This window comes from Eleginops maclovinus, chromosome 13, assembly GCF_036324505.1.
Source record: "Eleginops maclovinus isolate JMC-PN-2008 ecotype Puerto Natales chromosome 13, JC_Emac_rtc_rv5, whole genome shotgun sequence".
In the NCBI taxonomy this organism is placed as follows: domain Eukaryota; kingdom Metazoa; phylum Chordata; class Actinopteri; order Perciformes; family Eleginopidae; genus Eleginops; species Eleginops maclovinus.
This window is the reverse complement of record NC_086361.1, coordinates 19876012-19891740: the sequence shown is the minus strand read 5'-3', so window position 1 is coordinate 19891740 and position 15729 is coordinate 19876012. Positions and strand designations below refer to the sequence as shown.

Here is a 15729-nt window from a genome sequence, read left to right as displayed (position 1 = left end):
GACCAATCACAACAGAGCCGACCAGCTGACCAATCAGAGCAGACTGGGCTCTGGTTTCAGACAGAGGGTGAAAAGAGGTGCTGCAGCACAGGCAGTATGAGAAAAATAAAGAGCTTTTTGAACATTAAACATGGAGACATGTCCCAGTAGAGACACTAAATATATGAACCTGAACATGAGCATAACAGGGCCCCTTTAGTAGGGTCAGGACAGTCAGGAATATACCTCCTTTAAAGGTTTCACGGTTTCCAGCTCAGGACCCAGATATTACTGACAATATATTATTTTCAAACAAAGCGTTCCTTGAATATCACTGAATATCGTACATCCTGCTGAGCTTCAAGGAGGGGAAGAATGTTGGCAGGCAAGAAGTGAGTTGTGCTGGAGGAATGCATTAAGAGTTTTCCTTGGATATTTTCACACTTATTCCCAATGTTTAATGTCATCTGTGTTTTACAGCTACATTTCAAGTCTACACGTGGAGTAGTGTTTGATGGTGAAAAATACATTTTGGGTGGGTTTTGTTTCAAATTCCTCAGATAGAAGCTGAGAGATGGATTTTGAAGCATGGAGACATGTCATAATAGAGGAAAACAATACAAATATGAATCTGAAACGGAGTAGATTTTCCTCTTGTTTAAACAAACTAAGACGTTTGATAGGAAGGTTTGCCACTAGTGTGCATGTTACTCTTCATGTAATGTGTTAGCTCCTGCTGAGGTTTCACTGTAAACTCATGGAGCAGTTCATTATTGGGGTAGTGCATGGCAGTCTTTATGTAAAACAGTGACATCTAGTGCACAGACATCTTCAAGAATGATAATATCAGTCATTTTGCAACTAGTATAGGATACAACTCCAATTGCAGCCTTCGCCATGCAGCTAAACAGTCACGTTTTAGTTTTTGAATGTAACAAAGATCCTGATTTTGCAAGGGGGTTAAGAGGGGTCCAACATGAGCAAACCTGGAGGGAATGATTACATGTAGGAATTTAGATTTTCTAACTGTATGACTGGTACCAAACCCCACTAACAAGGTCCAGAATATTCAGTTTTGAACGTCAAGCTTCGTTTTTCTCCAAATAGCGGGAACAGAAATCCAACGGGAAGAAGAGTGTGTGTGCATTTACTGTGTGCAATATACAGAGTCTGTTCTGCAGGGCTTTGTCTGAACTAAACCCAGAATCCGAAGACAAAAAGTAAGTAAAGAGGGGGAAAAATTGGCAAAATGAAGACACTGTGTGTGTTGTGTTGAGTGTGTAAATCAAACACTGTGATGTACACAGCTCAGAAATCAAGATAAGGCTCAAGATGACGTGCACACAAACCCCCATGTGATGAGTATCTGTAGGGAGCGGGGTTAAGTAAACATTAGCGCTGATAACCCTGTGGTTAACCTGGCCACTGTGATTGGCTTTTCTCTTTGTGATGGCTTCAAAAAACCCTGGCTGCCAGCCAATGGAAACAGAGTGGGAAACACTGTCAACGGTAAGAAAACATGTTGTGCACAGACTCAGGAAAGGAGGGAAACTGTGAGGAGAATTACGTCTTGAGGACTTCAGTAGATGTTGCGTGTCTGCCAGTACTCCCTACATTTGATTTATCACACAGACTTTGGTTTAAACTGTGTAATTCAATTGTTAGGTTAATATATGATCTACATTTAGTTTAAATACTCATGTCAGAAACCCATTAATTAGTGTCCACTAATAAATAAATGATTTAAAGGTGAACAGTATTTTTTCCAAATACCTCGCTGTGGATATTGTGAAAATATTGTTGAGCTGACAAAAAATATATATATTTACACAATTAGAATGTTGATACATAATCAGCAGTATTTTGTCTTTAATCACTAAGATTTTATATACCAAATATAGGACATATTGACATAATATCGATATATTGCCCAGCATCCACTCCAAATGTTTATCCGTAGCTGCTTGATGTGAAAATAAGCGACTGTTTGCTAACAATTTTTCCCAATTTAAAAGTGATAATATGTCAATGTTTGCCCATATTTGGCAGAAAAAAACCCAGGTTTAAAGAAAAAAGTTTGACTTGTTTATTCATTCAAAAAATCAGCATCTCTGTCTTTGCTCCTTATGTATCTTCCCATTGTCAATTGACTTAAATTCACAATTTGCTTACCTTTAAACTTTCTTTATATACAAAATCTTTCCCAGGATGTTTGACAAATCTTATAATAATCATACCCACACCCCTTTCAAATACAGCGACACTTAAACTTGTGATTATTAAAAACATTTGACAATTTGACAACCAACAAGGGTCAATTAACAAGAACAAAATAAGCCAAATTAGAAATGTCTATTCTAAATGGTAGCGTGGGATACTTCAGAGCACAGGAGGAGAGTGAAGCTTATTGTTCCTCCTGTGAATACATCAGCTGCTCTCACACTCGAGAGAAAATCTATTAAAAAGTCATTATTCCGCTGTTCAGGCCTGAGCTGTTTTTATTGGAGGTAAGGTCGCGGAAGCAAGACCTGGAGCCGGTTTAATAAGTTTAGTAAGGCCACAACATCCCCTCACAAAAAAGGTCAAATTTAAAACTCTGAGTGTGTGTGTGTGTGTGTGTGTGTGTGTGTGTGTGTGTGTGTGTGTGTGTGTGTGTGTGTGTGTGTGTGTGTGTGTGTGTGTGTGTGTGTGTGTGTGTGTGTGTGTGTGTGATAGTGAACACAACATTACTTCAAATCACAACATACACACCTTCTATTTGAAATGAACTGAGGACAACTCGAAGTGGCCTTATATCACACAGAGTAAGATGGTGGTCTTTACAGGGAGGAACATACACATTAGATCCTGGCTGTAAAATGAAAAATAAAATAACCAACCTTCCTTTTATTTAACAACACAAGTAATGCTGGGGATGGAGGAACTGCACACATGAGTATTTTTGGAAGTGGTTTCACCGGGAAAGTTAATGAAAATGATGAGCTTTGGTGGCACTGCATAGCTCTGAGCTCTGACAGCCCAGTCTACACACACACACACACACACACACACACACACACACACACACAGACACACACACACACACACACACACACTACCAAGCAATTTTGTCGAAGTGAGGCCCTAAATATAGCCGTTGCACAGTGTTATTATCACAGCAGGGGTAGTGCACTGTTATCTCTCACCCTTCACTCCCATTGTTTTACTACTCCAGCAGATGACAGCTTCACAAGGGCTGGGGCCCACTCGCTCTGTATATAACCTGTTATGTATAAGATCTGCAATGACGTTAGTTATTTCACTTCTTCTTCCAACATCAACACTTTATAAATGATTACATGTCATGCTTTATGGGCGAGAATGGAGCTTATCCTTCCACATTAAGCTAAGGCTGAATAATACATGAAAACAGACTTCAGAGTTTCTGTGGTGTGAAAGCTGCACCATATGGTCTATGTGTCGTACACTTACAGATACATGCGGGCAATTTCCTCTTCTTAAAATCAGTGGGAATTTAAAGTGGGTTTTGTTTAGATGCCTCAAATAAAAATGTGCTTAACACGTGGTTGGGCCGAAAAACACTAAAAGAGGAGGCATCTATAAAGTACAAACAAAAAGCAAGCTTCTAAATAAATAGTGCTGGTACATCAACAGGGAACAAGACCAAGCAAAGCAAAACTAAACAACAACAAATTAAGAAAAACTGACCAAAGGGCACAAGGAACAAGATCGGGAACACAGGCAGGACCTCAGGGAAACCAGATAGGAACAAAGACGACGAACTGACAAAGAAAACAAGGGAAGACTGGCATATGAGACACAGCTGGAGAGGGCAGGTGAAACCCCTGGGCAACAGGTGAACATATTTAGACAATCACACAGGCAGGAAAAAAACAGGACGTAAAACAAGACAATACAAAGTGAAAATACACTTCAAAATAAAACGCAAAAACCAAGATCATGACAAACTCACAATGCATGAAATATGTCACTAAATACCCCAACCATGAACTTTTAAGCAGATGCTACGAGTGGCTAAATCAGGAGTGTCCAAACTTTTTTCACCGAGGGCCAAATACAGAAAAATATACGAAGGTCTGGGCCCCTTACTAGAGTTGAAGTTTTCCTCTTAAGTTAGGTTATAAGTTAGCAAAATCAATCAAATGTAGGTGAGTTATGCTTGACACTTGAATATGCTTTAGGAAAAAAACTGCCTACACCACAGCTCTCCGTAGGGCTCGCTCAGAGTGCTTATGATAAGGGGGGAAATGAAAGGTATATTTCAAGCTTGTTATGTAAATCTGTTATTGGGCTTTTTTTTATCAATTTGGATTTGTTAGAAAATGTTTTCAACTTTAATTGCCTGAATTTATTTGAAAATCGGCTCATTAACTCATGAAAACAGTGTGATGCGTCTTGTCTTGTGCTTGACTCATATTTAAGTACAATATAAAACAAACGCAAGTTTCATTTGTGGGCCTTATGACATTGTCCTTTTGAATTAGCTGAGGGTCCATTTAAAATAGCCTGCGGGCCGCATTTGGCGCCCGGGCCGTAGTTTGGACACCCCTGGGCTAAATGAACGTCATCGTGCCGTTCGGTATTGGCTCTTTAGCTTTCCCTCAGAACTTATTTTTCAACATTGAATGAAAAGTTTGTCATCCCGGCAGCACTCTGTTAGAGAACATAAAGGCAACAACTTCTCTTTAAATAAGGGATAAAGAAAGAAGACATCTGAAATGTTGTAAAACACACGGCTCAGTGAACGCCTTACAGTTGTGTAGAAAATGCTTTTTGAGACTGCTGCAGTAAAGGGAAAGGCAGTAGACCAGTTAGCTCATTTTATACAGCACTGTAAGTCATTTAGATTTAGATTTAAGGCCATCTTTCATCATAAGAGTCGTTACAAAGCTGACATTTGTCTCCTGTGATTTTATTTGTTCTTCAACTCACACACCTAATTAACTCAGTATTGTTTCACTTTCCTTTCTTTGTAATGGAGCAAAGATATGAAAATGTCCATCACTGGAGTTATCCATTCAGAAGAGGCCACACTGAACAGCATTATGGGTAGTGGTTGCTGCCTGGCCTGGGATCAGTGGTTTCAGACAGACACAACAACATAATCACTCAAAAAAGCTATTGTTATCCACTGCTCTGTTAAAGCATGTCCCAACAAGAAATAGCTTCCTTTGTTACTATTTTTATCACACACACAAAACACAGCCCTCAAGTTGTTTTCTGCCGTGTTTACACCCAGACAAACAAACTGTTGATCGGGTGGTCAGAGGCATTGGTACATACCAGGAGGAGCTTAGCATCAAAGCTACAAAAAGTGTTGTGCACACACAGAGGCAGACTTTAATTGAGACCGCTCCGACACACACACACACACACACACACACACGCTACATTTCTAAGGATCTGATGGCTGTTTACTTTTTGGTTTTGCATGCAATGTGTCTGAAAATGCATTCTCCAGTTGAAGACACTGTATGCATGCAAAAGTGCAGGACAGGGGAATAAATCTGTACGTTTTTTTAAAGAACGTGTGTTCTTGATGACGATGTGTATTAATTGTCCCAGCATCTGTTTGATGTACAAACGTGCATCAAAACATTATGAGTCGATTAAACAAAGCCCAACATCAGATCAGAGATGATCTGTCAAACAAGCATGACTCAGATTTTCCAGACATGAGACACCGAGGGCAAGTTCAATGGAAATATTACACTCTAACTGCAACCATCTGTGTGTGTTTACGTGTGTGTGCACGCAAGTGTGACGCAGCATGCTTCATCTGTGTGCATGCTGACTGTGTGTGCTTCCAGCCGCTTGAATGTTTAAGCGGATAAATGCAGTGTTGGAAGAAGTACTTAGATCCTTAACTTGATTAAAATAATAATTAATAAATAGTTTGGTCATAAAATACTCCATCACAAGTCCTGATTTCTAAATTTCAGGACGTACAAAATTATTGGCATTAAAATGTATTTAAAGTTCCATAAGTACTCATTCTGCTTAATGGAAGATTCCAGAGTAATATAAAGTACAGAAGAATTACCAGCTAAATGTACTTCAAAAATACCCTTTACCCGATATGGATCTTATTATATTATTATGGTAAATGATGGTCCTGTTTTTGCACTTTGGTATTGTAGTTTATCAATGTGGAGCACATTTAGAAACACACTGTGTATTAATATTACTGCTTTATACCATATCAGCATATAATCTCTTTTATACAGAATGTACAAAGTAACTTGTATCTGTGAGTGTTAAAATAAATGCAGTGGAGTAAAAAGTATAATATGTCTTCTTGAAGTATACTGAAGCACAACACTTGAGTAAATGTACTGAATTACTTTCCCTCAAGTGTGTATAAAATGCTTTTTGAGGCTGCTGAGTCCTTATATTTCTGCTCAAACTAAGGTCAAAGCTGTGAAGAATTGGAGAAAAAATGAATATGGCGACTCCTTTCCGTGACAGAGCGCCAGTGTTTTCATCGGAACAGGCTAAGAGGTCAGACAGGATTTCCCCCACCGGTAGCAGTTTGTCTTCACAAATATAAACCTGAGAACAAACATGTTATTGGAGAGGGGGCCACAGGAAAAGCGAGACAATGCGCACGTGACGTAACAGCTCAAAAATAAATCGCATTTCCCATCAATCACGAGAGGTTTCCTGAAGAATGGCACTTTGTTTGGTTTAAGGTTCAGAAAAGTACAGACACAGCTCCTTAGTGATCAATTAGCATGCCGACATTTGGCTTCAATGAAGTGTTTGCGCTAAGATGGTGATATCATTTGTCCTGATTTTGTTTTATTTTTGAGCACATGAATCCATAACAATCCGTATGAACCTGCAATGGTATTTGATTATGTTTGCAAAGTACTCCATTAGAGCTATGAAGATAAACATAAGAAGTATTTCCCGTAGCGCTCAATAAGCCCACCTGATGACAGATGGTTGTGAATACACCTGCTGCACTTTGAGTCCTATCTTACCTTTTAAATATGGGAAGCCATTTTGCGAACCACGGCACGCTTTCTGTCGCTGTTTGCTGTAAAGTTAAAAACAGTCCATAGTCAAAAAATTAAATACATGAACAGAATCCTGAAGCCTCATCATGCTTTGTGGGGTTAACCTTGCTGTAGTGAGTGATATAGATTTTAGTGCATGTAAATGGTCCGCAAAGGCTAACATCTCTGGGTTCCCTCCAGAGGGAGTTTTCTCTCACTCACCCCAACCCTTCCTACCGGAAGAAGGCCGGTAGGATATTAAAGGACCCCCATCACCCCAGCAACAATCTGTTCTGTCTGCTGCCGTCTGGCAGACGGTACCGCAGCATCCGGACCAAGACCACCAGACTCAGGGACAGTTTTATACCACAGGCTATAAGACTGCTGAACTCCTGAGCTCTGTGAATGTCTACTCACATCTGTTTATAGTACAGATGTATATATATATATATATATATATACAGTATATATATATATTATACATATCTGCCATATACATCTGTTTATACGTAATATATGCATCTGTCCATACCTCCTCATTCAACAGTGTAAAGTATTTAAATTACTGTACAGTGTATTTAAATACTTTCAATGTATTCCACATATGTATATATCTCACATACTTAAATCTTTATTGTTGTTATTGTAAATATTCTTCTCTCTTTTTGCACTATTTTATTTATCTTATTCGCACCATGTATGTTGAGTTGTTGGAGGAGCATGGGACATAAGATTTTCATTGCCAACATATACACTGTACAATAAAACCTTGAAACCTTGAAACATGGTGGTGCTGCCATCTAGTGATGCATCTTTGCCACTGAAGCAAATACTTTCAGAGAATCTGAGTTTGAATGTAAATCATTGGGGTATGTTTAACCTAAAGCAGATGTGAACTTTTTGATAAGTTCATAGAAAACTTTACCTTGTTGTTGCTGTCTCTGGATGTCTTTTGTGTTTTGCGTATGCACCTTAAGATGCTGGTTTGATTCACACCATACTCTAATACTGTGGTTCCCAAACTTTTTCAGTCAGGCCCCCCTTGGATAATTGGAAATATGTTCAACCCCTCCTGACCCGGTTCTGTTCTACATTTGTAGGATTAATTTGACAAACATTACATTTTCCCTGTTAATAATACCTGTAAGTCACTGGGTTATGTTTACCATAAAGCAATGTGTAAACTGTTGATGAGTTTATAGAAAACTCTACATTGTTGTTGCTGTTGTGTTTGTATATCCACCTTAAGATACCGGTTTGATTCCCACCGTACTCTAACAGAGCGTTAATGCAGGATGTTTGTGAAGTCAGCCAACACTTGGAAAGGCCTTGATTCCAGATCAGTCCGATAAAAGCAGATCTGATCCAAATGCTGTGTGTTCTGTGTTTCTGAATTTCATCTCTGCTACGTGCACTCTTCTTGAATCATACTCACATATGTCAGTGCACTCAGTGGTGGAATATAACAAAGTACATTTACTCAGTATTCATGTAATACATTTAAATACTTATACTTTACTTGAGTATTCTCACAATATCCTACTTCATACTTTACTACATTTTGAAGGGAAATTATGTTTTTTTTACTCCACTATATTTATTTGACTGATTGAGTCACTAGACTATAAATACACAATTTAAACCAACTTATAAATGTATAATGTATCATTATAGGTTAAGCTACCCAGTAGTATATAAGTTTATAAGATTTCATCGACTAAAACAGGGTGGGTGCCCCCGAGGATTGGCTTGACGTTAGCAGAGTTTTGGGGATTTTTCAGGCCCTTGTTGATAGTCCCTGCACAGGCATAAAGAGGTGCAACATTCAAGTAATGATCAGATTAATGCATCCATAATTAGAAAACAACTATTTGAACTTGCCATTCTGCTGGTTCTTTAATTTAATTTTGATGCCAATACTTTTTTACTTTTACCTGAGTACACTTTTGAATGCAGTACTTTTACCACAGAGTATTTACAGACTGTGTTTCTACATCTACTGAATAATCTGAGTACTTCTTCCGCCAGTACACTGAGGTTTAGCCGCACCTGATGATGTTTGATGCTCACATCTCGACAGGTTGTTTCTGTTTTTTAGTCACGAAAGTTTCAGTTTCAATCCTGAGCTTATGTTGAATATAAAGAAGAAGTGTTTGATATGATGAAATGCTTTCAGTATTCTGTATGGTTTGTTTGTCACTTCAATATAGATACTTACTTACTTTCAATACCGACTGTACATACAGATGAGGCATAATAAGCAAACACTTTTTCCATTCTTCTACATCAGCTGTATTAAATATGACTTATCCACTCATTTCAGTATATATGGAAAAATGTGCTTCTCTTTTTGCATTTTACATGTCATTTGCAATCTAACAAAGATCTCCCAGTACAGTCGGGTTTCGCTGCGCCCACAGACTGTAGATGCTTAATGTTTCTATGTTGTTTACTACCAGTTTGCATTCTTCTGACAGAGCGTGTTTGTCATTTTTTAAGGTGACGTGCAGGGAGATTTTTTAAAACTGATGTGTCAACGCAAATAGAAGAGGAGACAGAAATATCAGATGCAAAACAGACAAGTCGACTAGGGCCTTTTCTCTGAAGCTTTGCAGATAAAATCAGGTAGTTAAAAAAGATTCAGATCAGGTGCAAAACAGAGGCGTCACCTGAGGCACACTGAATTGAAAAATGTTTTCATCGTGATCCAGCCAAAATAATTTAACATAAACAGAGTTAATTTAGAATCAGAATACGTTTATTAGTCCCAGAGGGGAAATCTGCAGTGTTACAGCAGAAAAAAGAGCCAAAGACAGCTTAATATTACGTAAGAAGCAGGCATTAAAAAAAAAAGTTCCAAAATATACACAAATACACATCCTGTAACAGATCTCAGATATAGCAGCCAGGTATTGCACAGTTATCAGTGGCATATACCGTATATATATTGCACATAATTGTTATTGCGCATCAAGGGGTGACATACTCTGTGTTGTTATGTGTGGGGGGGTCAACTGGGGGCCATGATGGTTGTAGAGTCTGATGGCTGCCATTCTCCTGTCTCCCAAAACCTCCACAGTGTCCAGAGGACTCTCCAGGACAGAGCTTCCTTATCGGTCTGTTTATTCGGTTTCTGTCAGCAGCCGAGATGCTGCAGCCCCAGCAGGCCACACCATAGAAGATGGCTGATGCCACAACAGAGTCATAGAAGGTCTGAAGGATTGCCCCTACACCCCAAAAGACCTCAGTCTCCTCAGCAGAAAGAGTCTGCTCTGTCCCTTCTTGTAGAGACCAGCAGAGTTGTCTAACCAGTCCAGTTTTTTGTTGAGAGGAACACCCAGGTATCTATGGGATTTCCCAATCTCAATGTCTGCTGTTACTCGACAAGAAGACAACTTTTGTAGTTAAACAACTCCTTTATAGACGATAGCCATAGTCCACTCCACGTTCCAAGCACCAAAACCAATGACTAACTTCCGTAGTTATTTCACAATAAGAGCCCCTACTTCCTCCTACTATGTCAACTCTTATACAGGCATTTATATGTAGTTACGTGAACATAATTAGAACTTTATGTAAATATAAGCATGTTAACATCTGCTCCCTGGATGTTCACTGGTGTGGGGGTCTGAAATCCATCACCTGCTCCTTGGTCTTCCCTGCGTTGAGCTGGAGGTGGTTCCTCTGGCAACAGAGGATGAAGTCCTGCATCAGTTCCCTGTCGTCCTTGTTGATGAGGCGATGATGGCGGAGTCGTCAGAGAACTTCTGCAGGTGACATATCGCAGAGTTATGGGTGAAGTCTGCAGTGTAGAGGGGGAAGAGAAACTGGGGGGGGCCCGTACCGCAGATGATTGGGTCCTCAAGTACTATGGACGATTGGTGAGGTAATCCAGGATCCAGGAGGTGAGGTGGTGATCCACTCTCGAATGCTGCAGCTTGTCTCCCAAGATGGCACTGGACAAATCAAAGAACATGATCCTCACAGTACCTCCAGCCTTCTCCAAGTGGGAGAGGGACCTCTGCAACAGGTAGATGACAGCGTCATCCACCCCATTATCAGGCTGGTATGCAAACTGCAGCATGTCCATCGATGGTCTCAGAAGGGGCCGAAGGTGTCCAAGGACCAGCTTTTCAACTGGCCGGTAGCTGTTGAAGTCCTTGGGGTGAGAGTTCTTTGGCACAGGTACCACACAGGACGTCTTCCACAGAAGTGGTACGCTCCCTTACTTCAGGCTCAGGTTGAATTTAAATTAAAAGAGAAGAATGTGGTTAATCTCAATTTCACCGAGCTCACACACCAATTGAGGTCTGGCCTCCTCCAAAGTGACATTAAATGTGCCGCTCTCTTGGACTTTTTGATAATACTTACAGAGCAGACTGTGCACAAGCTGTACTGTTAAACCAAAGACAGAAACATCTGAATATATCTCCCAACATTTTTCTCAAACATTTCTATTTATGTTTTAGCTTCATTTACCAATGGTTTCCATTTTCACAGCATCATTCTGTAACACAGTCAGCTTAAACAGCAGGTATTTTTACCCAAATACATACATAGGGTGAGGTGCAGGGAGGGTTTCAGTGTGTATCATAAGCTTATGTTCAATATAAAATATTAGTGTGGGTATTATGATATGATTATATGCTTTTAATAGATTGATTTGTCGCTTCAGAAATCCCTCAGTCATTATTTTCAATATAGATTGAAGGAATTGAGCAAACAATGTGCTCTTTCAATTCTCAAACACAATTACTTATTTCAGCTATACCCTTAAGGTAATAAGATTGTCTAGGCTTAATCGAAAGGATAGTCCTTTAATATTTGTTGGTGCAACTGCAGACTTGCACAGAGCTGGTTGAAAAAAACAAACAACACATGAACCTTAGTTTACGTAATTGTAGTTTTATTGTTAATAACAGGATAATACAGAATACAGATAACAAGTAGCAGAGATAAAGCATGATGGATTTGATGTCCACATAAAAACTGGAGTTTGAAGGTTAAGTACTTGTGAGTAATATCAAAACACATCTGTCTGGTCACTAAATAATAAAGGACCATATTCATTCTAATTATCAATCTTCATCAACTCTAAGGGGTGAAGAATTGTTTGTTGTATGTTAGTTTACAAGATTTCAGATTATTCTTGAGATCTGCCTCGAGACTTTTCTTCGCCTTTTCCCTGTTATCTGCTGTGAACTTCTCATGTCTTGGTCGTGATTGCTCCCTAACCTCTTCCTCCATTTTAAACATATTGCTCACACTTTCAACCTCAGCACAGTTGCCAGGGGCAAACTCAGCATCAATATTTTCCAAACAAAACATATTCAGACATGAATTGCAAGGAGGCATCTTTGCTCCTTCATCATGGAGGCTAGACGCCTGCCAACTTACACTCTGAGGCAGTTTGATGGTGCCATCGAAAAATTGCTTCTTGCGCTTACTTGGATTGAAAGACATCACTGCACCAGCAACATAACTGTCCCAGTATCCACTAAGACATGACGCAGCAACCATGATTCGCCCAGGAATTCTCCCAGAAGTGGACATGGAGACCCCGTAGTACCTGGTTGAGCCTGTCTTCTGAGAGACACAGATGGTGGAGGAGACCAGAGGCCCATGTTTTTTAAGACCGAGTTCACTGATGATCATTCGGAGCTGATCAATTATTTTATTTTCCTTCTCTTGCCCGTTCAGAAAGACAACCTGAAAGCAATCACAAATGTTATCAAGCTGCTGTAATGTCATGCTACGTGTTTGAAAATGTGCATAAAACTGAAATATTAGGATGATTTTAGGGGGAGAAGCAACTCTATAAATAGACCAATTGTATAATCTTTTGGACAAAGTTAAATCTTACCATGTCCAGCACACATGAGAATGGAGTCCTCCTGGGTAGTTGAGAGGAATAAAATTTAAAAGGCCGCGGATAGCAGACCCTCAACAAACCCAACATCTCTCTATCATAGTCCAAAATCATTTCAGGTGAATATGGCGGTGTGTGTATCTTTCCTAAAAAGAAGATGCTGTGAAGAATCTGCCAAAAAAGAGATGCCATTTCAATGCTGTGTGTAACTCTAAAGCTCTATGAAAGAAACACATCATGGCAAAAGGTAATAAAAGCCACATCAGACATACCTCCTCTACTAACTGTGTAGCTTTATCTTGACAGGAGTCATTCAGCTCCAACATTTTGTTGATTATCGCTTCAGCATTTCTGCTGAAAGGTATCACCTCCAGTAATTCTGTCCCACTACAAAAATATAAAATCAGTAATAAATTGTAATAAATACAACATTTAGAAAATGAAAAGCAAAAGTCAGTAATAATGTATGGTTCAGGTAATCAGCTTACTCACCTCTGCTCTCTAGCAGCATCCTAGGAAGAAATAACACACAACACATTAAGACCATGATTATAACACTTACACATTTAAATGACAACAGAAAGTAAATTAATAATGTAGAATTTGATCAGAAACTTAAAATATTAGCAAAGGAAAGCACTTAAAAGCAGCTACTCACCATTGTAGGTCAGGAGTAAAGGAATGGAAATGAATGAATTGAGTCCTGCCTCATATTTTAAACTACCACGCCTTATACGCTTTCATTATGTAAAGCAGTCTATGACACTCAGAATAAGGTATGAACACCACCTTCTCATTTATGCATCCATTGTTTTGATGAAATGTAATATTTCTGGTTGGTTCACTATTGAAAAGAGCAAGATACTATTCTAGTATGTAGTGCATACACAAAGAGTACAAACACTTAAACTATATAGACAAAAGTATTCAGACAGTCCTCTTAATCATTGAATTCAGGTGTTTCATTCAGTCCCATTGCCATAGTGGTATAAAATCAAGCACCTAGCCATGCAGTCTGCCTTTACCAACATTAGTGAAAGGATGGGTCGTTCTAAAGAGCTCACTGGATTCAAACGTAGTACTGTAATAGGATGCCACTGTTGCAACAAGTCAGTTCATGGCATTTCTTCTCTCCTAGATATTCCACGATCAACTGTAAGTGGTATTATTCCAAAGTGGAAATGTTTAGGAACCACAGCAACTCAGCCACGAATTGTCAGACCACGTAAAGTAACCGAGCGGGGTCGCCGAGTGCTGAGGCGCATAGTGCGTAAAAGTGGCCAAAGCTCTGCTGACACAGTCACTGCAGCGTTCCAAACCAACTCTGCATTAATATCAGCACCAAAACTCTGAGGGGAGCTTCATGGCATGGGTTTTTGTGGCCGAGCAGCTGCATGCAAGCCTTACATCACCAAGCACAATGCCAAGCGTCAGATGGAGTGGTGTAAAGCACGATGCCACTGGACTCTGGAGCAGTGGAAACGTGTTCTGTGGAGTGACCAATCTCGTTTCACTATCTGGCAGTCTGATGGACGAGTTACGTGCATGACTGCATTGTGCCAACTATAGAGTTTGCTGGAGGAGGGTTAGTGTTATGGGGTTGTTTTTGGGGGGTTGGCCTCGACTCCTTAGTTCCAGTGAAAGGGATTCTTAATGCTTCATCTTACTGAGTCATTCTGTAGTATTCTGTGCTTCCACCTTTGGGAAACAGTTTGGGGAAGGCCCTTTTCTGTTCCAACATGACTGTGCCCCAGTGCACAAAGCAAGGTCCATAAAGGCATGGCTGGATGACTTTGGTGTGGAAGAACTTGACTGGCCCACACAGAGCCCTGATCTCAACCCCATAGAACAACTTTGGGATGAACTAGAACGGAGATTGCGAGCCAGGCTGTCTCGTCCAACATCAGTGTCTAACCTCATAAATGCTCTTCTGGATGAATGGGACACACTCCAACATCTTGTAGAAAGCCTTCACAGAAGAGTGTATGCTGTTATAGCTGCAAAGGGGGGACCAACTTCATATTAATGCCTGAATTTGGAATGGGATGTCATAAAAGCTCCTGTAGGTGTAAGGTGTAGGTGTCCCAATACTTTTGTCTATGTAGTGTATGTCAGATGCTAAACCCCTTTAAACCAAAAGCTGTTTACAGGAAGAACTAATACATCTCTTTAACATAATGCTAATATGAATGCAAAATATTGTAACACATCATACAGTAGGACTTCTGTGACAGGATGCCTATACTTGCTATAGCCTCACTATCCTGAACTTAACACAGAGCAGAAATGGAGAACCCTCAGCTGCAGTTACAGCACTAGAATGGACTGGAACTGAGAAACAGCTCAGCCCACAACAATTGGTACCAGAGAACACGTGAGACAAATGTTATTCATCCACTGTAAGTGAACAAACTCCAGCCTAAATTGGCTCAGCAGGAATCAGTGAACCGTTCTGCTCTTTGATGTAGGTGTTGTCTATTCACGAGTGCCTTATAGCCTCTACTTGACTTACAACTGTGTCCTGTCCAAATTTGTGTGCAGACCTTTCTTTTTTATATATTTACAGTTGTGACCTCTTTATATGTATATCTCTTAATGTGTGTGTGTGTGTGTGTGTGTGTGTGTGTGTGTGTGTGTGTGTGTGTGTGTGTGTGTGTGTGTGTGTGTGTGTGTGTGTGTGTGTCTTTTTTTAAAAAGATATTTTTGGGGGGCTTTTTGCCTTTAATCGGATAGGACAGGGGAGAGTGACAGGAAAGTGGGAGAGAGAGTCGGGGTGAGATCCGGAAAGGACCACGGGTCAGGACACCGGAGTACGGTGCAGGTGCCCCAGCCAGTTGCGCCACGGCCGGGGCAAGGTGT

At 40.0% G+C, this 15729-nt stretch overlaps 1 protein-coding gene across 1 annotated transcript; it reads right to left on the bottom strand.

Moving 5' to 3' along the window:
* Nucleotides 1–11886: 11886 nt before the first annotated feature.
* Nucleotides 11887–15436, bottom strand: LOC134874938 (uncharacterized). The gene is made up of 5 exons (XM_063899240.1): nucleotides 13529–15436; nucleotides 13363–13382; nucleotides 13143–13257; nucleotides 12865–13041; nucleotides 11887–12710 (listed from the first exon to the last, which is right to left on the bottom strand). The coding sequence occupies exons 1-5, from the start codon at nucleotides 13529–13531 to the stop codon at nucleotides 12096–12098; spliced, it is 930 nt and encodes a 309-aa protein (XP_063755310.1). The 5' UTR covers nucleotides 13532–15436; the 3' UTR covers nucleotides 11887–12095.
* Nucleotides 15437–15729: the final 293 nt, after the last annotated feature.